This window comes from Lipophrys pholis (assembly GCF_963383615.2).
Source record: "Lipophrys pholis genome assembly, chromosome: 9".
NCBI lineage: Eukaryota > Metazoa > Chordata > Actinopteri > Blenniiformes > Blenniidae > Lipophrys > Lipophrys pholis.
The window spans coordinates 14,060,100-14,085,803 of NC_137639.1; the positions used below are offsets into that span (position 1 = coordinate 14,060,100).

The window sequence follows — 25,704 nt, forward strand, 5'->3', positions numbered from 1 at the left end:
AAGAGACTGACACAAATGTCCACTTTGAGAAAACCCATAATGAGCGCACTGTGGCCTCTTTGGTGGCGCTTTCATCAACCCCGCAGTTAAATGCCTCTCTTTATTTAGCTCTCAGACGGTGCAGACTATCAACTGTGCCATTAAGACAATCCTCAGTCACACTGAACAATGGAACATTAACATTTCTTACAGGGTGCAGTCCACTACTTGGTGATTACTGAGCCCACCCATTTATCTGCTGTCACATTAGTGTGGATGAGGATCAGATCGATGCTCAGGTCATATTTCCATCTCATGTCAGATACGAGACAGAAAATTAAAAGAGAAAGCTAATGACTGCAAAGGCCTTTATTATAGATTGAAAGTGTCATAAAATGTGAAGTGCTCCATCACAGACAGTAATAAGTACTGTTAGAATAATGTAAATATATAAATATATATGGACATGGTCATAGAGTTGAATAGGTAAAAAAAAAAAAAAAATGTCAGTGTATGAAGTGTGTTCCCGTGTCCTTGCAAGAATACAGATCACCTTTCATATCCATTTCCTCAGATAATACTTGTTTTAATGCATTAGGGCCTGCTCAGTGATGCATTAGCCACTTTATTTAAGTTCCCTGCTCTAATCTGTTCTGCAGTGAGAATCCCTCTGAGTGTGCAAGTCGGTGAAGGAATGAAGACCTTGGCCGGCAACCTCAAACTTCACTGATCTCCCCCTGTATCCCATATCTCTGCTGTCACTCCCTGCCTCCCTGGCCCATTACTCAATATGCCCTATTAAAAGAATAAAGCCATACAATACATTATGTAGCATATTGCTTGACAAAAAGGCATTGATTGTGTTAATAATGGCCTCTGATAAATGCCTTCATTGACACAGAGGATGTCCTTGGCTTCACTTGGCTCCCGTTCAGTTTCGGACGTCCTCCCGAACACTGGCTGCTCTGTGCCTCTGCGTATAGAGGCTCTCTGTATCGTTCAGTGAACCATTACATTGGAGGAGAAAATCAAAGACAGAGCTGTTGTGCTTTTAGTCTGAGTGACAAAAATCAGGGTGAACCAATGCAATGACCAGAATTAACTTAGTACCTTCTAAAAATACGTGACAGACCATCGCAATGACCCGGCAGTAAAAGTAACCAGCGGAAGTGGACGCCCTTGCACAGCACTGGTATTTTTGTGTGGAATGAACCCCAGGGAAATGAAGAACAACTACTGGACAGTCAATTTGCACAGTGACACAAAGGAGGGGACTGGTGGGGGCGCGATAGCAACCCACAGCCTGTCCGATTAATTAGTGCAATTGGCGTGAGTTCCTGCTCTGCCATCGGGGATGTGGGTGTATGGTGCTGGCAGCAAGCTGACCTCTGTGTTGTGCCGGGGTAATATGCCGGCACAAGAAACGAACAGCTGGAAAAAACTTCCAGGTTAATCCTGGGACAGTTGTAAAGCAAAATTTTGCAGGGGGGGGGTTGACCCCCAAAAATGTGCTGATTCTGTGTTTTTTACGTTAAAAAAAAAAAAATCCTGCTTTTGTATTTTTCTTTCAGTTTCTGTATTTCTAATTACACTTCAATCTTTGTCCCTCCCAGAGCCCATGCGTCCACTGCGAGGTCTCACAGCCACCGATATCCAGTCCAGGCAGTTGTCCCTGCAGTGGGAGAATTTGGCGTTCAACCTGACACGCTGCCACACCTACTCAGTGTCCCTGTGCTACCGCTACACCATGGCGGGAGGAGGCGGCGGCCACAACACCACCGTGCGCGAGTGCCTGGCAGTGGAACACAACGCCTCACGCTTCACGCTGCGTGATCTGCCACCATACCATGGCATCCATGTCCGTCTGTCACTAGCCAACCCAGAGGGGAAGAAAGAGGGCAGAGAGGTCACCTTTCAGACGGAGGAGGACAGTAAGTCCCCCAGAGGAGTTTACAGAAAACATGGTGTGAAGAGTAGACACAACACAGGAAATAAATAAATAAATAAACTCCTGGAAACTGTCATTTTAAAATGATAAATATTTCTCAGAAAGCACCCCTTGGATAGTATTATTTGCTTTTACTGGCTTTTTAGGCACAAATGCCCAACATCGGTGCTGCCAAATACAAGAGCGTTTGATTAAGGTTGTCATCTTTTTGTTGAAATAGTTTTGAAGTGATCATGTTCTTGGGAAGTTTTTAATGAACAAGGCTGGTGTTTCTATGGCATTCTCCACTGTACTGAAGCCTTGAAAATCACCAAATTAAATCTACTCTTTAAATAAACAGTCTCCTAAACTCAATAAATGGTAACATTTCGTGTAACTGTACAGGTGATATGTTGCGTGCGATTATTTTTCAGCCTATTTTATGGAATCATTACGACAAGTATTTAAAGCTCATTAAGTCATATTTGTTTTATTAAAACACATTTTCACAACTGAATGAAATGTAAATGTAATAAAGAAAAAAAAAAGCATAGAAATTAGCTATGCTGCAAAACTTTTAAGTATGACAGGTAAAACTTTTTCAGGTTTATATACGTATATATAAAGAAGGGTCCAGCTGACACAGTAAAATGCTTTTTCATCTTAACAATCGTTAACAAATTCTTTGTCTGACATCAGCTGAAATATGCGACTTGGTGAGAGATGAAGTGTGTAGAGTTATAAGCATGACTTTCACTTTCAATGCGAGGGAATGACAACGCCAATGTACTTCTATATGGCTGGCTGGCTAATAATAAAGCTGTTAATGAAGTGGACATAGGGAGAGACTTCATGGCCGACTGTTTGATTTTTCTTTTAATGTTAAACAAGTTCATTATTGCGTGAATATGCATTGGCCGCCATTGTTTTAAAATGCCCTGAAAACTGGCCCAATCACATCCAGCTTTTACTTCTCTACTTCCTTCGTCACAGAGACTCATGGTTATTACTTTTATATGCTGGGTTGTAGTTTGGCCTCGGCTCGTGGTCTTCAGGAGAGTTTGAAATATAAAGTGTTTACATTTTTCTCACAGTGAATGTCAGAATAGAAACCATCCGGCATTGAGGCTTCCCATAACCACACTATTACTGTTACAATATCCTGTCTTGTGAGTTTGACATTCTCAAGTTGAGGACATAAATCTTTTGCACCTTTCCTGGTTGAATATACAAATCCATACGTCAAAACAAACTTTTCTTTATGACTGTTAAAATTTCCCGGTGTTAAAAGTAGTAGAAATATTTCTGAACCCTCTGCCAGCTTATTCTGCCACATTAATGCAGAGAGGATGACCATCTGACTGGCTGAATCAGCATGACAAAAGATCCTTTTCATTTTTTAGTTGAAAATAACATAAAAGAGAAAAATATATTATCTGAGGCAATCCTGTGATAGGATTTTGTGCTCATTTCTTATCTCCTATTATTCCTTTGTTCCGTCGCACATCGTCTGACTGTCGGCTGAGAGTTCTGCTATATATATAAAAAAGAAAAATCAAAACAAGCAAGACTTTTCAAAACAGAGTATATAAAGAGCAAAGAGGTGGATTAACAACAGAGAGCAGGAGAACATGTGATATCTTCCAGCTTTGATCAGGATCAAATGAGTGAACCAAAAAAATAGATATACAGTCGATATGGGCTGGTCTAGACATATGAATCCAATGATTGTACTGCATATGCCAATTAAAACTGCCTTTTTAAAAACTGCTAATCAGCAACTTTGTCCTCAAGATAAACTCGATTGAAAAATAACAGCGAACTCAGCTGTTTGGATCTTGCCTTAGCCTCGGGCCTGAATTGTCTTCTTTTGTTACCGTGCGCTGGGATTCGGACTGGATGGTCCCAAAAAGCTCCTTGAAGATGAATATTTGACACTTTCAGTCTTTCTGTTCATTCAGAACTATAGTCATCAGCAAGCAGCTGACATGTTCATTAAAAATTTGAGAAACTATATGAAGGCAGACTCTCGCTTTATCTCTCTAGTCTATGCTGCAGTTACATAAGTAACGATTCTGAAATAAATGAACTGTAGTCCTACCTGTGTGTGTGTGTGTGTGTGTGTGTGTGTGCGTGCGTGCGTGCGTGCGTGCGTGCGTGCGTGCGTGCGTGCGTGCGTGCGTGCATGCGTGCGTTGTTCTGGGTCGCTGTGACATTCACTTCTCTGTTATTGACACCAGAGGCTCATTGTGGGATTAGTGCTTCAATTTCCCTGACAAATGTTTGTTTCGATAATTTCTTCTAGTTCCCGGAGGCATCGCCCCAGAGTCGCTCACCTTCACCCCGCTGGATGACATGATCTTCCTGAAGTGGGAGGAGCCTGTTGAGCCCAACGGTCTTATCACCCAATATGAGGTAAAACCATGAACACACTTCATTTTCTTTGTTCTCAAACTTTCAAAATCGTTTCTTCCTATATTTATTGTAGAAATAGAAAATGAGCATATGGTTTATATGGTTCATGTTTAGCATAATATGTTCTTTTTGATTGAATACGAACCAAAGTATTGGGTTACTACCCATACTGCTGGAGTACAGATTTCTCTGAATCCAATAAGTGCTGAAAATGATATTGTAGCATCAAGGACTTGCTGCTGCACAGTTCGCAGTGGATGTACGCTCTTGAACTTTCTTTTAACTTTACCTGTAATCTCACTGACGTATGATGTCCGACACCCTGCAGTCGCCCTGACAAATTCCTCTTGCGAGATTTAGGCTGACAATGAACTCTGGCGGTCATCCAAAGCGAGAACTCCACAGAATGTGTAATGACAGAAAAAGGCAGGATCTACAGGCAAACGATTACAGGTGAAATTAAAGTTTGCTTCGGCAGTCTGACAAGTAAGTCACCTCAGCAGGAATAACTAAAGGCTATGGATGAGAATCGAGTTAGTTTTCATCGGGTAAGAAACACTCAGTTACGGCTCTTCAATCGTTAATATAGCTTATATATCAAAGATAAAACACCTCATCAAGTCTGAAATAAAAGAAAACGATCACTTAGATTTATTTCTGTTCAGACTTATATATGTATGTCATGTACTTGTGGAATTGGTTCCAGCATATAGGTCCTTGCAGGAAATACAGACAACGTAAAATTATTATTTCAAAAGACTACATAGTTAACATTTATCAATCAACACTATATTATATATATATATATATATATATATATATATATATATATATATATGTTTCAATGTGTGATGGAGTAAACATTAATAACTTATCCATAGATGCTGATTTATGTATATATCTACAGTATTCATGAATGTGAAGCGACATCTGAAGGAAAAAAAATGAAGAAGAGTGATTATGGCATAGCAAGTGATGCAACATGGCAGTAGACAAGAGTAATTTTCTTCAAATAAATTAAAGCTGTAAGCAGATAGCAAAATGATTGTGGCAGAGAAATGAAGAGTGGCCACTCACCTGAAAACCCAGATGCTTCACATTCACAGTCTCAGCAAATTTCCCCGTGCAGACTGGAGATACGTGGCCTCCAGAGGGGGGAATGTGCTCTCCATTAATAATAAGGTTACTGAGAGAGGTGGCAAAGCACTAATGCAGCTTAATACCATCAACATACACAACCTGTGCTATCATGTATGGAGATGAAAACGCCACAACTGCAGGGTGGGCCCTTGTGTCAGAATATTTACATCCCCTAAGAAACTGAGTCAGGCTTGGACATGGTGCGCTTCGTTCTTGTTTACATTTGTGGTGGTCAGAAGGACTGGTATCGCCGAGATCTTCTAGGAACTTTTTGTCAACCCTTCACGGGTGCGGGTGTGGCCTGAAGATTAGGAAAGCAAGGTTGTGTTGGGAAGTTCTCAGCCTTAAATCCCCCTGCTGACAGATCATTACTGCGGGCTCTTGAGCAGCGGCTGCACCGCGGGAGCCCACTGCTCCTCGGATATGTTCTTTAATGTCGATATGTTGGGGAAAATGCACAGAGATTATCATCGCAATAGGATTCATAAAGTTATGTTATAATAAAAATGATATGTTTTGCCATCTGGCTAAGGTTAATCCTTCTGATACTCGAACAACATATTTGCATGTACAATTCCACTTTGTTACTAAGATTTCTACAGGTACACGATAGTCTGCAGCAACAGGAAATAATTTAAGTACTTTCCCAGACTCAAATATTCGGATGTTATGGTACTTTTGTACCCTGATTCTTAAAAAAAACAACAAAAAACAACATAACATTTTTTATATTGTGAGCCTTTTTCAGGTTCTGACTGGCACAGAGCAGATACAGTGTGTTCTTAATCACCAAAGTACTCTGCTGCATTTTTATTTTTTCTGCCAGCTCTTTAGCTCGTGGTTCACAGTGTCTGCAAATGCGAAAATAGCAACAACGGTTTCATAGGCTCTGGCTGACCTTGTGCACACTGCTTGGGCTTAACATTGGTCTTATGCCATTAAAATAGAGCCTGGCATCATTAATCAATAACCCACACACATTTATCGTGCTGTAAGGCTTCCATTTAGCTGCATAATGATTTTGTATTTACTGCATACACACTCTCTGTGGTAAGCCTTCTGTAGGCTTGACTACCTATCCTCAAGTCTTCATTCCTTGGCCTCTCATGCAATGTCGCCTCAAGGATATTATTAAATAGGATTTCTGGTTTGACATATAAAGTGGTGGCTGCACAGGATTTTTTACTCTGTACTGTGTTGATCTCCCTCAACTGACAGAAAAAGCTTTATACAGAGCTGCAGAAATCCTCTTCATTTCTCTCAGATTAAACCATTGACCACTCTCCCCAAGCCTATCGACCGTGCCGCTGTCCTGCAAGCCCTCCTCGTTACTCTGTGTGATGTCTGGCACCTTTTATGTCTACCTTTGTAGTGGAAATGCAGTGGTCTGTCTGTGTTTAGTCACTGGATAGCTCATAATTCTATCTTCAGTCTAAGGAGGCATGAGCAGGCATTAAGCTCTTCTTATGATAATTATTGAAGCCTTTGGTTTGGCTTGAGTGGCATCTTCAGTATGTGTGTCTGCATGTGCACATTGTGTACATTCTCACTGTGTGTGTGTTCATTCCTTCAATTAAGTGACTCTGATTCAGCACTAATGTACAGTATATCCGAACATGCACACTCTTGTCTGATTGCAACGAGGTCATATCACTTGCGTTTCAGAGCATGAGTGGAAATCCTGGTGAGGTACAGGAGGGGCAAATCACCTCTTTAGGAAAAATATAAATTTAAACGAGATTTCACTTTTAACGAGTGCGTGCGTGCTGCAATTGGTGGGCGTTAATAAAAGTCATAATAAACACTTGAATCTACTTTCTTTTGCTTTGTTGTGCCCTCCATCTTTGGCTTTCACAATGGCCAACTTAGTTGGAAAATAATTTACCACTTATAATACTGAAAGTTGCTAAGCAGGCCATTGTCTTTAAAATCTCAAGCTAATCAAGACCTATTCATCAGCAACACAAACAAACAACGGTCCTTTGGTTTAGTTCTGAGTCATTCAAATCACATCAATCAAAGCTTTTAATTACTATTTATTATAGAGTTAATAACGTTTGATGATCTATGTTAAGTTTGTGATTTAGGTGATGCTTGCCCCAAAAAAAACATTCTTGTGTTTTCTCCCTTTTTCTGCATAACAACAGATCAGCTACCAGAGTATTGAGTCGTCTGACCCGGGCATTAACGTCCCGGGACCCAGAAGAACTGTGTCAAAGCTGAAGAATGAGACCTACCACATGTTCTCCAACCTCCACCCCGGAACAACCTATCTGATCTCAGTGCGAGCACGCACGGCCAAAGGCTTCGGTCAGACGGCCCTGACCGAAATCACCACTAACATCTCAGGTACGGGGCAGTGCCAACGGAGCATCTCAGGTCATGCGGGAGTGTGAAGGCTGATTTAAATTTGTCGAATAGTCGTCCCAATGCGGAGGCTGCTCACTGTGCTATTGCTGCCTGTCACTAATGGAGCATGCGTTTTCAGCACTGTGATTTTACCTGCGGTGATCTAAAATTAGGAATTTGGAGAGCATCTCAGTTTTTGACCTCGCCATCTTCTTCTAGCTCTCAGGCAAAACTACTTCTCCCAAAGTGCGAGAGCTAGTTTTTACTGCATCTCCAGACTGTCATCCCGCCCTCCTCGTGACATAAATTAACTGGTAGTAAGCCGAGGAACACCACAGAGGGGGGACACTGCTGTGATTTATGTATAAAGAAAGATGCAGTGCATTCTTGGGACCTGAATGTCATTTCTGAGAGTCTCAGAGCTTATTACTGGTGATAGAAATCCAGCCTCTGTGTTTCTATTTTCTTTTAATGATGTGTTTGCGCTTGTTTGGGAATAGTATTGCACCTCTTAGGAATATACAACATGGCCACTCCCAGCCTGCCTCGCTTACATGTTTGCTCTGTCTCCCCTCCTCTGCCCCGGTCTCTTTACAGAGGGGTCCGGTTTGTTTAATTATAGATTTGGAGCACAATCGCAGCTCACTGGCTGTGTGTCAGACAGAGCTCTGGCACAAAGCCAGACCACAGATAGAGTCCAAGAGTCTTTGCAGATCATCCTCAACCTCCTCCACTGGCCCACGGTGCAGAACGTTCGCTTACACTCAGCGTCTCTCAAATCTGCACTGACAGCTAGCAAACACTGAACACCTTCAACAGCTACGACTGTCAGCTTCTTTAACCAACACCCACCGCTGAGTATCCTACTACACACATCCCCCTCCTCCACGGGCACGCGCACATTCAGACGTGTGCACCGCCAAGGTAGATTCACAGCCGTCATTCAGACGGACCCGGGCCGACGGCAGGAATCAAACCTGCTTTTAGTTCCACTGAATGTCAACAAATACTCTCCCGGTTTTCCTTAATGTCTCAGCGTAATTGCTGTCAGCTCCTTTTCTTCTGCGGTATTAGCAAACTGCTTTTTAATATGATAATTATCGATTCCTCATGAATAGTTTGCTCTTCTTTCCCCTCACTAATTGACTGCTGATATTAAAGAGAAATGTGCCGCCACATCTCCAGGGAGGAGCACGACTTTAGCCAAATCCTTTCAAATGAGGAACCCATTCCATTTAGCCTCACTCCCGTGACTTTTAATTGGACTTACATCCAAGACAACTGGAAGGGAAATTCAAAGAGTGTAGAGAATATGAGAATATGGGCTATGAGGTGGATCAGGACTGTTCCTTGAGAAACAAATGGCTCTTTGCTAAAATTAAACCATCTGGGTGACCTTTCAGGGCTGAGCATGTTTATGCTCATGATATGATTTATGTTGAAAAAGTGAAATGCAGAGACAGTGTGTGAATTGATTTCATTTTCCCTAATGGATAGTGTGTGCGTGTGTGTGTGTGCGTGTGGGTGCGTGTGCGTGCGCGTGTGTGTGTGCGTGCGTGTGTGTGTGCGTGTGGGTGTGGGTGTGTGTGTGCGTGTGGGTGTGCGTGTGGGTGTGGGTGTGTGTGTGCGTGTGGGTGTGCGTGTGGGTGTGGGTGTGTGTGTGCGTGTGGGTATGTGTGCGTGTGTGTGTTGAACTGAATATATTCTCAACCTGTTAACTTTGATGTGTTTATTCTGTTTTCATAGCTCCTACTTTTGATTATGGAGACATGCCGTCCCCCCTGAGCGAGACGGAGAGCACAATCACCGTCCTTCTGCGCCCGGCACAAGGCAGAGGAGCGCCTGTCAGGTGAGACTATCATCTCAAACGTACATATTATATACAGTGTATTTTTTTTGTTTTCTGTGCCAAGCACAGCTCATTAAAGGTGTGCCTTCTCTCTGTGTGTAGCACATACCAGGTAGTGGTTGAGGAGGAATTGGTGAAGAAGGTAAAGCGGGAGCTGGGACTTCAAGAGTGTTTTCCTTTGCCGATGTCCCACGGCGAGGCTCAGGCCAGAGGCACGCCGCACTACTACACCGCTGAGCTGCCACCCAGCAGTCTGCCAGAGGCCAGCCCCTTTACTGTGGGTGACAATCACACTTACAACGGCTACTGGAACAGCCCCTTGGACCCCCGCAAGAGCTACCTTGTCTACTTCCAGGCTATGAGCAACTTTAGAGGAGTAAGTGATTGTAAAAGCAAATCCCACAGGCTGTGCAGCAACACACCACGTCTATGAAACTATATTATTGCCACAATCCTCGGTGCACAGTGTGAACTTTTGAAAACTTGAGCAAAAAACGTAATCTGAGCATACAAAAGTTTATTCTGCGCTCCCAAAGATTATGACACATTTTCAATGATATATTGTAATCCAATATAAACAGCGTTTTTAAGTGGCGGCCCAAAAGAGCGACCTGATTGGATAGAATCAGTCAATCAGAATGACCCTGTGCAAGCCTGTCATGGCAGTTTTTTGTTTTTTTTGGCACATTTGTAGCGCTGTGCCAAGTTGAACGAGCGTGAAGTGGAGCGTGAAGTGGAGCGTGTACCGAGCGTAGATATTGAGTGAGAGCGAGAAAGAAATCCCAAAATCCCCAAATTTTACAATTTCCATGTGACCCCACTGACCTTTGACTGCTAACAATGCTAATGAATACATTTCATGCAATTTGCGTCAATTGTTTTTGCAGGTTTGTCAAATACATACTGACCAATAAATAAATAAATACAGACAGCCAACAACATATCCTTTGCCCAACTTTCATTGGTGAAGATGAAAATATACCTTTTTTGGGCGCAGAAATAGATTTTTGTTTGCTCAGATTAAGTTGTTTTTTTTCCAGTGCTAAAACTTTCCCACTGCGTGCTCAGGATTGTGGCACAAATACAATTCCATACACACATTACTCAGCTGTGAGAGTCAGTGTTCAGACTCAGTGATGAGAGGTGTTAATGAGTGTCTCTATTTACCACGCTAACGCTGTGCATGAGGCTGTAGGACAGTTGGCATTGTCTGGGCACAGAACCCTTGAAAGAGTGTTTATGCAGTGAACGAGGGTGTTGGGTGGAAACAAGCTGAGCTGCCACTTGAAGATGACGAATGTTTATTTGCCACCACTTTGATTCTTTGCAAACAAAGCGTTTCTGAAACAGGAATTTCTTGTATGCATTACTTACAGCAAGCAAAGCTATGATTAGTGGGAATTATTCAGAGTGAACCATCAACTTGACTTCATTAGTTTTTAAAAAATTTTATATTCTGTCTTAAAATGTTCTTCTCCGGTCTTCATGCTGTCATCTAACTCTCCGTTCTTTATACAGCTAATAAATTGGTAATAGAGCAAAAAGCGGATATTTGTTGATCGAAATAACACAGAGCCCGACCTACAGCTTTTACGAGTCAGCTTTTGTATCCACATCGCAAGTATTTTGTGAATGTTGGTTGGAGACCTTGTTAGTTGTGAAGCAGTGTGTTTTCCCACACCGCTGCGTTTTGTTTCCACTTCATCGTTGCTGAACAGACAAAGACCTCCAGTCGTACCCAGAGGATGCCACATTACCTTTCCAAATTCCATTACAGAGAAAGCAGCTACCTGGGTGAGACAATTACTTAAGGATAATTGGGCACAGGTGGACTTGATCTGAGGTGGAAAGCTGCTGTTTTAATATTCAGGGACTGTGACAGTGGAGCTGAGGAATGTGGCTGCGGGTAGCACAGCCCTCCATGATCATCAACTGGGAGTAAGAACAGGAGAGCTGGTTCAGTAGTGCTTGACTTTTTTTTTTTTTGAAGTCCTGTCAATTGTTGGTTTGTTTCCTTTTTTTTCAAATTTTTGCCACAGTCGTGTGTTACTAGGTCCTTTAAAGAGCGCTGGGTGGCTCATCTCCACCAGTAGTATTGTTTTCCAGCCCAGTGGAGAAACACACGGAGGGAGTGCAGTGTGTGCACTTCACACAACTAGGCTGCTCAGAATGGGATTAGATAGGGGAGGCCTGGCTTTACTGGCGGATGGGATTAGGTTTTGTTTTGCCTGGCATGGGGCCAGCACCCATGACCCACAGTGAGGGGACTACAGCATCAAACCACGCCACCAGCACTGTTTGGATTTTTTTTTCTAATGGCGCTGCCTTTGCTTTGACATCAATATCTGGACACCAGTGTTTAGCTGGTGCTGCAGGATTAAATCTGTTCCTCTTGAAGCAACAACACTGGGTTTAAAGGGCAGAACCTAATTTTCATGGGAGCAAAGTATTGAAAAGAGAGCAAATGTATGTTAACAAGCAATTTGTTACAGAAATGAGACCTTGTAAGTCTTTCTTTGGAGTATGGAGTTGTTTGGTTGTGTACAGGATAAGAAGTTTATGTCCTTTTAATGAAGTTTATTTTTGACTGATTTCTTACAGGTAACTTGATCGATCTTTTCTTTACTTTTCTTTTCTTAATTGTTTTTTGTGACAGCGCTTCTTGGCAGTAAATCCTATACATTTGGAAAATCGTTTTGTTTTCTATTAAATGGTGCCAGGTATTTGTGGCAGGTGCAGCAGAGCTTAATACATGGGTTGCATTGATGGAAGATTTACCAAATGTGTCAATGCTCAGCCTCTGGTACCCCCAGGCTACCAGGTGTATGCACTCTCAATGCAGAGAGATTCTGCAGAGCAGGTTTTATCAGAGACTACCTCCACAGTTTAGGAGGGAACAGCCTGCCTGTGCTCCTGACCTCGACCCCATCGAACACCGTGAATTTCAGCTGAAATTCTCTGAATTTCAGCATTATTGAGAATAGCTGTTTGGTTGCCAGAGACACTTCCTGCCAGAGTGATCTAAACAACCACACTGGCTGACTTGCAACAAACAATTGAAGAATGGGACACCATCCCACAGCAGCGTATGACCAAGCAGGTGACCCGCACACGGAGGAAGCGCTCGTCTGATTACTGCTCCTCCACATGCTACTGAAGCTACTGTTCAATCAGAGAGGAAATTCTTAAATTGTAAATACGTATGGTGTCTTCAGAAAGAAAAGCCATTGAGGAAGGGGCATTTTTGATGGGCCCAAAGAAACATCGCTAAAACAAAGAAATAATCTTTCCTTTCTGAGCATAGTTCATAAACTGTGCCATCTATCAGCTTGTTGCTTCACATTTAACCTACATGTGCAGCACCAGACAATAAAATGCCCATCTGAACAAGACCGTGGCGATACGAGAAGAAAAATGTTTTGTGCATATTGGAAAATCTTTTTTTTTTTTTTGTAAATAAGCATAAACCAACCATAATTCAAGTCCTGATTAATCACAGATTACACATGATGACACTCCTGGGTTTTGATGACAAGTTTAACATTTTAGAAACTCTCTGTTCATGGAACAGTCTACCACAACCACAGAGCAGTTGTATGTTGGCATTCGACGCCTGCATGAATTACAAATGTTTCAGCAACTCGCTCAGTGTTTTGCGCCGCTTTTTTGTCTCGCTGCTTATTCTTAATGTGCAAATGGGCACAGCAGACCTGTTAAATTTTTATACCTTGCTTATACTGCCAAAAAAACAGATTTTTAGCATTTGAAATTTGAATTTGTATGGAGGCATAAATACATTCAGCATATGCATGTACTGAGGGATATTTTTGTGGTGGATTTTGAGAACAGAAGCGGATAGCATAATTACCTTATGCCCACTCTTTTCCACAAAAGAAGAAAAAATCTACTTGATCTTGAACTCAAAGAGTGGTGGGTGGTAAAAGTAAAAAGCCATATTTACTTTGATAAAGCAGTTGGGGGGAAAAAGGTTTCTGTCCACTAAAGGGGTGAGGGAGTTGTGGTGTTTGCCAATCGTTTAAGGTATTTATACCCTGAACTCTTCAATAAAGTGTAAACAGAATTGTCATTTAATTGTGCACCTCATTAAATCCGGCTCAGTCTGTTTAGGTTTTTACTTTGTCTTTCAAGAGGGAACGTGTTGTACCTAATCCTCTACTGCAGTGGTGGGGAGAGTTTGAACAGGATATAGGACACATAATATTTGGCATTTGTCCATGCTAATTATCTTGAGAGTGGCTGTCAAGCCTCTGTAATTGCTTTGATTGATCCATCTAAAGAGGCACTTGAAAGACTGCGGGTACTGACTGTAGCATCGCGGGGCACAGCAAAGCCATTTGTTATATCTGGCCACACAGATTAATAACGGACCACTTCTACATCACACACCCTACGTTACATAGTGTGTGTTGTGCGCATGATGGAATTTTTGTTTTGGATTTGGCGCTGCCAGCAACAAAACGGCCCCTCTAGCGTGACTGGCTGCTCTCGGATAGACATGCGATGTGTCTTCCACACTGTGGAGCTCGCCAATTAACTCTTGTGCTGAGCTGGTACACAAGGATATAGATGTGTAGGTTACAGATTGGGCCTCTATCCATCAAAAGACCCTTTTTTTTTTTTTTTTTTTTTTTTGTTGATCATCTTCCGTAAACAGTTGTAAATGTATTTGCCCCAATTTGTCAAAGCTTGTAATGATTAATGGTTTGATTGATTTCAAATGTTTTTTTCATAAAGGCGCAAGATTCAGACGATTCAGCTTTTTTTTTTGAAGAAGAAAATGTTTCCTGTAATTGAATGAGTCCCTGGAAAGCTCAAAGTCACAAGTCAGCATTTCCGCAGGCATGCACAGTCGAAATAAACAAAGGTTGCACTTTTGAATAATTTGATTAATGATTTTTAATTAAAACAAATTGAAAAATCAGTGGATATTGAAATAAACTCAATCATGCTGTAGAGACTGTCACACAGGTATTACTCTCCATTTAAACTGTTTTACACCAAGAACTTTAACTCAGCTTCAGCAAATAATGCTTTACTTAACAATTTCTTTACAAAGCGGTTATACATAATCCACGGCTATTCAAACGGCTTCTTGCGCTGATGTTCCACCAGTTTAGCTGTACTTTGCTGTTTTGTCGCTATTATCATCATCCAACATTCTTCACTAAGATGGTGAAGACGTGTGGCACACAACAATGAGGCATAATTTCAGACGCCTCAATAGCATGCTGCCGTCACTGTATAGTTTAACCATTGCGATGTCGGTGAAAATGAAACATTTTCGACCTTCTTTTATCAAACTATTAGATTATCTGTCATGGTCATGTATGCGAGAACCCCCCCCCGATACTGTAGTGTTTCTCACAGGTTGGAGCATGAATCCTCCCGGGGGAAGCAATTTGACAACGGGTCTTAGGGGGTATTTCCTCCAAAGGGTGACCTGTAATTATCACTCCTGCTTACCTGTCTGTACGTACATGGAAAACAAAATTAGCCACAGCTGAACAAACCAGGACAAGTCCATTACTTAGGGTTCTTCCTCTACCTTGCATGTATTAATGTCTCTGTATAGTTTTATACATGGCAACCGTTCACCAGATTGGTCAAGTGTTCGTCTGCACTCTAGTTTCATATATTCAGATCCAACATTGCAGTGAGGAACTTCATCTGGATTAAAGAGAGAACTGCTTATTACAAATGTCTGAATCGGCAAATATGCTGAATTGTTCCGTGATGCCTGTGTTAAAAACTGTAAATCTTGATTTGATCAAACATCTCCTCCATAAGGTGGCAGGATGGAATTGGATTACAGTCTTGGATCTCATTAGTGCTGTTTGACAAAGGTCCTTTTCATAACACTGAGATGTCATCAGCTGAAATATGAATAAAATGAATTCTTTTTCATATTGGGGCACTGGTCTGAAACCCTCCTCTTAATTGTGCACTCTCCATTTCAACTCGCATCTTTTCTTCTTCAGCAAGAATCTGTAATCTCCTTCTCACACACTTCACCACAGCTCTCAGATTTGAGATTTTTTTTTTCTCACATTTTGACAGTAGAAGTCTGAACTCGGAGGTAATTTGTCTTTTTACAGCAAATCATTTTTCTTGTACCTTATCCTTGTCTTGCTCCAGCGTGCATTATTCTTCCTTTGGAGAGGAGTAATGTCATCTTGAGCAATTTGAATTTCTAATTTGAGGCTAAAAGCCGTCGGCAGGGAAGTTCCTTTACAATTTATATGGGGAATAAATAGCATATTTTCTTATTCTTTCATTCATTATTAATCAGTTGTAATTGTATTTGTAGCACGTGTGTGTGTGTATGCCTCAGCTGAGCATTTCACGCGATTCTCTTGTTTTCTTTTTTTAATCATATCTCTGTTATGGAAAATGAAAAGTGACACTTTCCCCTCTGATATCTGTTTTCTTTCTCTTTCAGGAATCCAGAATAAACTGCATCCGCATTGCTCGGAAAGGTAATTCAACATGAATATTTTCTCCTCTTGCCAACATTGTGAGCTTGAATAAATTTCCCTACATCATTCCTGAACTCCTCGCAATACCATGTGCTCTCTCATTAGGCGAGACACAAAGGAAAATAAGAACGTATCTAGGATGCGATGGTATATTTCACTCTTCTATTTCGCCATTGTTCAGCCTCTCTCTCTCTCAAGTTCAAAGGTGAGGATGTGGACATATTTTTTTTCCTGTCGACCCTCGTTGTTTTGCAGCGGGCCTCAGAGAAAAAGGGCAACAAGCAGAAAGGGAGTAGAGGTCAGGCTTTCATCCTGTTTGTTTGGGGGCAGACACCGAGACACACTGTATCAAAGGCAGTCTCTTTGTTCTCGTCAGCAGCCCACCAGACGGCTACATCTGAGGGCTTTGACCCCGCTGCCGTCCAGAAGGGTTCTCCAGATCAAAACTTCCAGATGGAGATACCTTGACCTATCAGTATGAGAAAACCCAGCCCTCCGCCTCCTCTTCCGTACCTCAGCTTTTGGATTCACAGCGACATGAAAAGGGCAAAGAAATTGACTCTGAGTCTTGGTGGCAGGAGAGGCCCTCTCCTATGGTGCACTGTCATATCATGGTGAATAAAAGTCATGTATTTATAGTTATCATAGCACCGCAACAGTAAGCGGAGCCTTGGAAGTAAATTGACTTGGCGGGGTGTCTTTTTTTTTTTTTTTTTTTTTGACGAAGGCCTCTTTTTGCGAGCGAATAACGAAATAGATGAGGCTCTCCTCAAGCATAAAGCCAAAAGGCAAGGCCAGCCGTTTCAGCTCTGCTTCTCACTCCATCTGCCATGCACAGCCTGCTTAGGCATTGATTAATTATGCTTTCTTACAGCAATGGACTTTTCGCCCGCTCGCCTCCTTACGTTGACACTGAGCAAAGAAGGAATGGAAGAAACTCTCAGTGGAGGTTCGATAGCTTAAAACAAAAAGAATAAAAATAGGTTTGAAAGAGCAAGATGTCAACGCTGAAATTACTATAGTACATACAAGAAAAATAATTTTTAAATAAAAGTGCTGAAATATTCAACGACCCGAACACGTGGCGCAGCATTACATCACCCCCTCTGCAGGGCGATGTCTCTTCAGAAAAAAAAGAACCTGAAATACAAATCAATAGAAAAAAGGTGTGATTTTCAATTTCAAGGTGCGGCAGGTCAGAGTTTTTTTCTTTTTTTTGTAGCTGTTTGTGATCGCCGTGATCCCTCTACCATTAACATAGACTCTGCATCATCGGGTGCTAAGCTGTTATTATCAAGCAGCCCATCACAAGCAAAGTGGAAGCAAATGATTCTGGCTTGGATAACAAAGCTGGAGATTACATTTCAACTTCCAGGTGACAGTTTAATTAAGGATCCTCTGGCAGCCTCAACATAACAATAGACTTCCATTTCTCCTCTAAGTGCCAATTTCCACCATTGGGCAGCTGGCAGGTGTATGGATTCATGTGGAAATCTATTTCATGCTCGTGTTTGGCTTAATAGAAATTCCAAGGCTAAATGTGGCAAAACCGCCTTATCTGTCCAAAATGTCAGAAAACTGAAATTGATTTTTCACCTCCTCATCTGCATTTCTTTCCAGTATAAAGTACCTCTGCATCTCTCTTGAATGTAATTTAAAATAAAGTCACATTGTAAAGTAGAGGACTGCTCAGTATGTGACTGAGAAAGTTTTTTTTTTTTTTTTTCCGAATGGAGCTCCTCCCTGAAGTCTTTTGTTATTTTCAGTTACACTAGCTCAGAGACTCAAAGGTATTTTTAGATGATAGTGTGTCCTCTTTGTGTGAGTAGAAACTAAAAAAAATAAAAAATCTTTGATTCACTGTCTGAATAAAACCTCTCCTACCAGAGCCGACAACTAGAATATACCTGTCAGAAGTATCAGAACTATAAACAGCACGGAGAAACGTCACACTTTTGGAACAACGGTATACACAGAAAGCTCAAAAGCAATGTCCAAAGCAATTTCAGGAGAAACCTATTTCATTATTGCATCAATATTTTGACTGTTTTTCAATAGTTATATATGCCAAACCCGTATCATTGTTGAGAACTCCTGCCAACTAATGAACTGATAGTGTAAACTTTCATCTTCATTTCAGATGAGGGTTGTGAAGGAGCCCGTGGCGGCAGATAGTTGGGTTAAAACATGCCTCTCCTTTCAGTTCCCCTGCCCCATTTTTCCCTAGCAGGCTGCAAGATAGAGCTCTATCCCCAGGCTGGCTCTGACTTTCTCTCGCACTCCAGATAGTTTGTGCTGTTTCAATAGGCTCAGATAGGCTGGTTTCAGGGCTGTCAAGGCCTGGAGGACAAGCTGACACGCACTGAAAAAAAGAAAAAAACTAGATCAGTGGGCCCCTAGAACAAGACAAAGAAAGCCCTGCTGCTCAGCACCATTTACATAAGTATGAAGCTTTATGCCAGAGAAATGAATAACCTGCTATTATGATAACGACCTTTCCAGTAGCGCACAGACACCAGGGCACCTTGAGATTATACTGTGTCTGGGTGGATGCTTCTGACGAGGAAAAATAAAGCAGTTAATTCATTATTGATTGGAAATGCAAATGAAAGCTTAAGTGGATAGATCACAGCGTAAAGATGTATAATTGCAGTCGCAAGGTGTCGGTTTATTGTTACTGTCATTGTACAACTGTAATACAGTATGAAAAAAGATCGAAGAACAAAGTACAGGAGCCTCTTTTGTGTGAAGCGAGTGAAACTGAGCAAATCAGTTTCCACTCATGTGAATATTATCTTCTTCTACACCAATTCACAGCAATTTTGGGTATTTTAAAATAACAGCCACTTTTCGAGACAGTCATTACATTTGCAACGAGAACTTCTGCATTTGACCACCAGCGTATTCACCAAAGCATCAGCTCTTTATTTACATGCCTCGTCTATGCCCACTCTTTGACGGCCCTCCTGTCGAATTTAATCTATGGATCTTTTCACATAGTTTACGAAAATGTGCGACAGAAGTTTTGTGTTTCCATGAAAGAAGTCCACATTTGTGGAGGCCAAAAAGTTTTGAGGTCCTTTTTACTTGTATGTAAGTTTGTGCATTGATCGCATGGAGTGAAGTAGATACAAGTGATTTAGTATTTCTTTTGGCACTTGTTAGTGGGTGGGATATAGCAGGCAGCAAGTGAACATTTTGTCCTGAAAGTTGATGTGTTTGAAGCAGGAAAAAATGGACAAGGTTAAGGGTTTGAAATGGGTTTGATGAAGACCCAATCAGAACGTCTAAATGACTGGGTCAGCGCATCTCTGAAATACCCTCTTTCTGACTTCCTGGTCTCACAGTGGTGGACTAGTGATAGGGTCATTGGTGCACACATTGGCATGGCTGTGACATTTGCACAATATTGTATTATTAATGATACCAGGAAATACAAAAACAAATAAGTCTGCTTTTCTTTTTCTTTCATTTATTTTTTCCTAGCTGCCTGTAAAGATCACCGCAAGGCTCTGGAAGTGTCCCAGCACTCGGAGGAGATGGGGCTGATCCTCGGCGTGTGTGCCGGAGGTCTGGTGGTCCTCATCCTCCTGCTGGGTGCTGTCATCATCATCATTAAGAAAGGGTAAATACCTCTCGTTAGCGGTTATACACGAAGCATGCCTCATTATGCACAATCACGCCACATCTCCTACGCTGTTTTTCGCCTTGTGTTTTGCTTGGGAAGCAGCTCAGTGATCAGTTTTTATCTATGCTGAACTTTCAAAAAGGTCAAGCTTCTTTAAGGAAGAACTTGGACCAACCGTCGGCAGCGCATTGTTTTTCTTTCCTTATGGCGCACCAGAGGGACCAAACAAATCTCATCTGCAGAGCCTGTCTGAGTGTGAAGTATTTAATTAAAGGCGGATGCAATTCAATTAGCCACTTAATTACGCACACCAAGCGGAGGCCTGACCCTTAAATGAGATGGTAATTGGGAGGGAAAAGGTGTGCTTTTAGAGATTATTAGCCAATGATCTCACAGGTCTACAGTAAATCATCTGCACCGCTCACTCTGCAGTTATTTGGCTGCAGCTGTAGTCCTCCCCGAGCTAAAGTCTCAAATAAGGCTTAACCTGCCTCACTTAAAGAAGACATATTGAAACCTGAACACCCTGACACGCCAAACGGGGAGTTACTCAGAGCTCCAGCAATCATTATTTAAATTGCTGACACTGCGTCCGTGGTAATATTGAATAATGTTGATAGTGAAAACCACCACGACTGCACATTAGTGCAGGTTCCTCTCCTGAGCCACCGTGAATTTCAGTCTTACAGAATTGATTGCTAAATTTACTGTGACAGGGAGCCACGTGTCCCAGTCCTTGAAGTGTAACACACAGCCGACATAGCCGATTGAAAGAAAACACACATTTCTCTGCCACGCTGTGGTTCGGTCTGTCACCACCTGCTTGGTATGCTTGCATGTGTCATATGGCCGCCCGCACAGCTCCACTCATGAGCGGATGCTTCTCATTTTCACTCTAATCAATGCATTCTCCCGCCGGCTGACATTGCTTTCATCTTACATCTCTTCTTTTTCTTGATTTTTTTTTTTTCCTTCCTCTTCTTCTCCGCTCTGCCAGAAGGGACTACTACTCTTATTATCCGTAAGTGACTCCGCCTCTTTGCTTTTTCATCATGCCGTGCTCCACCGTCTACCTGCTTTTGCTCTGGCTGTCAATCATGAAGCGCACAGGGAGAATTAATAAAGCAAAATGATCTGTTTATATTGCTTTTCTTATTTCCCTCTATATATGTGATTTCACACCCTTATTCTCAATTTAACTAACCCCTAACCTTTCAGTCTACCTAGAGTGATAACCAGAACTGAACATAAAGTTGTATTTTTGTCCCTATTTTCTCGGTCTGCAATATGCTCCTTTATATCAATCGCTCTTCTTTTTTTCCTTCTTTTTAATCCATCAACAGTAAGCCGGTGAACATGAATAAGACGCCCATTACCTACCGCCAGGAGAAGAGTCACATGGGCTCCATGGAGCGCAGTTTTACCGACCAGAGCACCCTGCAGGAGGATGAAAGGATGGCTCTCTCCTTCATGGATGCACACACGTGTGGAACACGTAGTAAGACAAATGCACTGAAGGCACACACACACACACACACACACACACACACACACACACACACACACACACACACACACACACACACACACACACACACACACACACACACACACACACACACACACACACACACACGCGCACACATCATCCCTCACTCTGCAATCTTACTGGTTGTCACTTATTTCCACCATAAATGCATCAGTCATTTTCAAAGATAGCCATCATCCGTCAGGGAAAATGTTTTCCACTGAGAGTTACCCTCAGTTCCGCATTTGCAGCCGATACACTAAGTGCCTCACGAGATTGCGGAAAACAGACAGCAGCGCATGTGAAGTAAAATATTGGCTGAAATCAGAAATATGGGAGTCTTGTCAGTGCATTTCATTCTTATCTACTTTTCAATATTGACTGGATCACCGAGAAAGAGAGACAAATGTGTTTACTCATTTACTCTTTTCACATGTTATCAAAGCTCTTTTGAATTGACACACCTGTTGTAAAGACGCAGTTGCTCTACGTGTCAATACTTGCAAGTAAAGTCCCTTTTGATTTTGAGCTGAAAGAGTTACCACTGAATTTTTCAGTGTCAGATTCTCACCGAAACTGTGTGTGTGGTTCAGGTGATGCTCGGAGCTCAGTGAACGAGGCCAGCAGCCTGCTCGGAGGCTCCCCGAGGCACCAGTGTGGACGCAAAGGATCTCCATACCACACAGGGCAACTCCACCCTGCTGTCCGAGTGGCCGACCTCCTCCAGCATATCAACCAGATGAAGACTGCTGAGGGCTACGGCTTCAAACAGGAGTATGAGGTGAATACACTCGATTACACTGTGTTGCTAAACTCTGGCATCATAAGACATCACAACATGATGGTTGAACCTGGGCTGCTGCTGATTATGTTGCCGCTGCCTTCCACTTATGACAGCGTTAATTCAAAGAACGGTGTTTTTAAAAAAGGTTTGCATTCAAACGATTGTGTTCTTAAGAAGCAACTTCCTTTTTAAATAGAGCAGGATGTTACTGTAATTAGGCCATTCGCTCTTAACATATAACAAGTAAGAGAACCAGAGGCAAGGACATGAACAGCAGTGATATACATAATTCAGCAACACAGTTGGAGGATTTTTCAGCTCTTACTTTGATTCTTCTTTTTTTCTTTTTATTCATTTATGTATCTTTTTTCCCCCCATTTAATTCCGTCATACAGAGTGAGGAATGTTCTCACCTCAGTGTTACACTTCCAACAGAAAATACTTCCTTTATGTATTTTTTACAATGAAGCAACGTGTTTATTGTCCTTTTTCAGGGTTTTCTCCCTTTTGCATTATATTACATTGGCTGAATTCAGGAGATCTGAAGTGTTGTCAGTACATTGAAATGATAAATTGAAATATGCAAATTTATAAGGATGCATGTTTTTCAGATGATGCTGTTGTACAAAAACAGTTCATCAAGGATGTTCTTACTTTTGCTCAGGACAAATAGTGACAACTGGACCAGACACGATGTTCAACAAAATTCTGTCCAAATGAAACATTATCTTTCTTTTTCCAGTGAAGATATTTGTTAAATCCGGCTACAGTTCCACCCAGTGTAGGTGACAAGTGATCAGAAATGTCTATAAATTTCTTTGTGGCACAATTCAGCCACGTGCACAGGATGAACAAATAAACACTGGAAACAGGAGCAGTTTAATATTATTCTTGCTTGGAGATCAGTGTGGGGACATCTTCCGAAAACATAGTTTTTCCTTTTAATCTTAACGATTAATGAAACTCTTCCTCAGAGTCACAATGTGTGCTTAACTTAATTCGGGTTTTTTTTCTCCCTTTTTGTTATTAAAGTATTTCACAAGGCTGCAGTGCCTTCTAAAGAGTAGTGAGGTTTTACTTCTTAACTTCACCTTTTATGCAGGAAACTGCTGTCAAGTTCCCTTCAAGTGAATGTAGCTTACTCAATGTTTCTAAAGTTATTTGTACCGAGGTTGCCTGTGCAATTTAGTGCTCGTGGTAAAAAAGTCGCTCGGTTTCTAAAGTTTGTGAGTAGTTGCTGTGAAAAATGCTGAAGCTGTGGTGACAAAAGGACTTGGTGTGGAAAAAGTGTGAAACGCCTCTGAAGTGTCTTTGAAAAGGAGACAGAAACACTAAGACCTTGACTACGTCTGTAAGTTTCCAAGTTTTTTTTTCGTAGAAGTTCAATCCACGCATTCACACATGCATCCGTTATTACAGTAGAAGCCTACAGTAAAGGTTTTCGATGTACGCCTATGACAGGATAAACCCATTGGGTCTCAAACATGTCCTACATCCACCCCAATTCCTCCCTTTTGCAGGCGTGACTGCTCTTAATTATAAGTTTTGTTGCTGCTGCAGGGCTTGCTCAAAGAGACGGGAAAGATGTGAGTTTATGTACCTGGTGGAATATGAGAAATAATAATAATAAGAGTAATAAAGCAGATTCTGTCCTGGCTGAGAGCAGCGGTTCAGCCACTGTGACTGTGGTGAGGAAAACAAATGATGAAGGTCAGCTTCTGATGTATTAATAAAGTGCTGTAAATTGAGTCATTTGTTTATGTTTCTTGGGTGTTAGTCAGTGGTAAGAAGGCCCGTGTACATGTTGTGGAAAGCTGTGAACTTTAAAGCATCTTGTTAGCCAGAAATTCTCGTGAGAGGAGTGGGTGGGCATCAATCTTCCATCATCGAGGCGCCTTCCTCGCCACCCTCTGAAATTAATTACCAAGGTTAAAAAGGCATCTGGATCACACGCGTGTGAATAAATCATCCTCATTTGGGCCGGTGGAAGACCTTTGTTGTGACGGCAGGCCTGATGAGGTTAACCATCGCTCGTTCTACTCACTGAGTCCACTACTAACAGATTACAGCATGAAGAAGAATGAGCCGTCTAGGGCAAAAAAATTAAAGGTGCAGACGGGAAATTATGTGCACAGACGGGCCCTTCAAATATTTTGTCAACCGTTGTGGTAACAATGTCAGTATTTACATCCCCCTGACTTATATATCGCAAATAAACTCTCTTGGAGTGATACGGACATAAAGAATAACTGTTGCACATTACCTTGAAGAAATGCTTCTACCGTTAAAGTGTTTTCCTCTTGATGTGGGCTCCAGGCTGTCTCAGTTTCTCACGCTGGTTCTTAAACGTGTAACAATACAGGATTGACATTGGGAGGTGAGAAGTTAGAATGCCTCTCACAGCAGAGGTGTGGCGAAGCTCCACAAGAATTCAACGGAAGCTTTTAGAGCATCTCGTGAAAAAAAAAAGCCAAACTAACAACACATTGATCCTGATGGTAGGTGTTGCACGTTCGTCCACAGCTTGTTTCAGCTTATTCACAGCTCCGTCTCAGCCCTCCATTGTTGTCCAGATACCCCTCAGAAGTACACTCGTGAGCAACATGTGCCGTTTGACAGGTTGTTTTTTTTTCTAGCTCTCTGGCATATGGGAATAAAAGTCACATCAGTCTTTGAAAACAAAAACAACTAGTTTACTGTTTGAGGAATTCTTCACTTATCTGGATGCGTGTCAAATCATTTGCCCTCTGATCAAAATTAACAGTAACTGTTACACTAAGAAGAGAAGAATTGATATGCTAACTTTATACACTTTTATGCCAGAATAGTTTGAATGTTTGTCAGAGAAATTTCTCGTCAATCCTTCCTACTCCTTTGTGTCCGTAGTTGCAACAAAAGCTGCATGTTTTTCAGCGGCGGGATGCCATCACAAAGCATCCTCACAATGTGGTTGCAAACATTTAATGCTTTTTGTTGCAGTCTCGAACAATTTTACTATGTCTGTGAGTCTGGATAGATTTTATGTTAACTGCAAGCCAAGCTGGTTGATGGAGGCATGAGTGTTAAGCTGGAATTCTTTTTATTTTATTTTTTGTTTTTGCAGTAGTGCACCGTGGGAGTTTAGTCCTTGATTGAACCATGAGACATGTTTTTTTTTTTGCTTATTCCCCTCCTGCTGGTGCACTGGTCTGCTATCCCTCGTTATGTGAGTCAGGGTACATAATGAAGGCCCCAGATCTCTGGATATGTCTCCCCAGTGGAACGATTGTGGCGGGGAGTTGAACTCAAACCCTGGAGAGAAGTCCATCTCTGTCACCCGCGGCCTGTGGCATTCATGAAGAAGAGAAAACATCTTTTGTCTTTGGTTCATGGTTTCCCCCTCTGAAACTCTGCTTGTACAATCATTAAACTGTCCCTCACGGGCAAAACACACTCCACTCAAAAAATCAATACGCACCTCTTTGTGTTTTTTTCTCTCTCTCTCTGTGCTAAGAGTATGTGTTTTGATGGAGTGTCTCTCTCTATTATGAAGGAAAATGATGAGGAGTATCGTATTACGTTCCCTCGGCAGGTATAGTTTTTTTTATTTCCCTGAGGGATACCTGTGC

General features: G+C 41.8%; 1 protein-coding gene across 4 annotated transcripts in view; it reads left to right on the top strand.

The window, feature by feature from the left end:
• ptprub (protein tyrosine phosphatase receptor type Ub) overlaps positions 1 to 25,704 on the top strand; it is a 170,279-nt gene that overhangs the window by 115,095 nt on the left and 29,480 nt on the right. For 2 of the 4 annotated variants that reach the window (XM_080471902.1, XM_080471903.1), the window contains exons 8-17: positions 1,593 to 1,910; positions 4,212 to 4,321; positions 7,609 to 7,810; positions 9,557 to 9,659; positions 9,762 to 10,035; positions 16,120 to 16,156; positions 19,643 to 19,781; positions 20,782 to 20,805; positions 21,128 to 21,282; positions 21,906 to 22,093. In XM_080471902.1, coding sequence (XP_080328028.1) covers positions 1,593 to 1,910; positions 4,212 to 4,321; positions 7,609 to 7,810; positions 9,557 to 9,659; positions 9,762 to 10,035; positions 16,120 to 16,156; positions 19,643 to 19,781; positions 20,782 to 20,805; positions 21,128 to 21,282; positions 21,906 to 22,093 — 1,550 coding nt within the window. The remainder of the gene's footprint in view (positions 1 to 1,592; positions 1,911 to 4,211; positions 4,322 to 7,608; positions 7,811 to 9,556; positions 9,660 to 9,761; positions 10,036 to 16,119; positions 16,157 to 19,642; positions 19,782 to 20,781; positions 20,806 to 21,127; positions 21,283 to 21,905; positions 22,094 to 25,704) is intronic. The other 2 variants (XM_080471904.1, XM_080471905.1) reach the window with 1 other exon arrangement.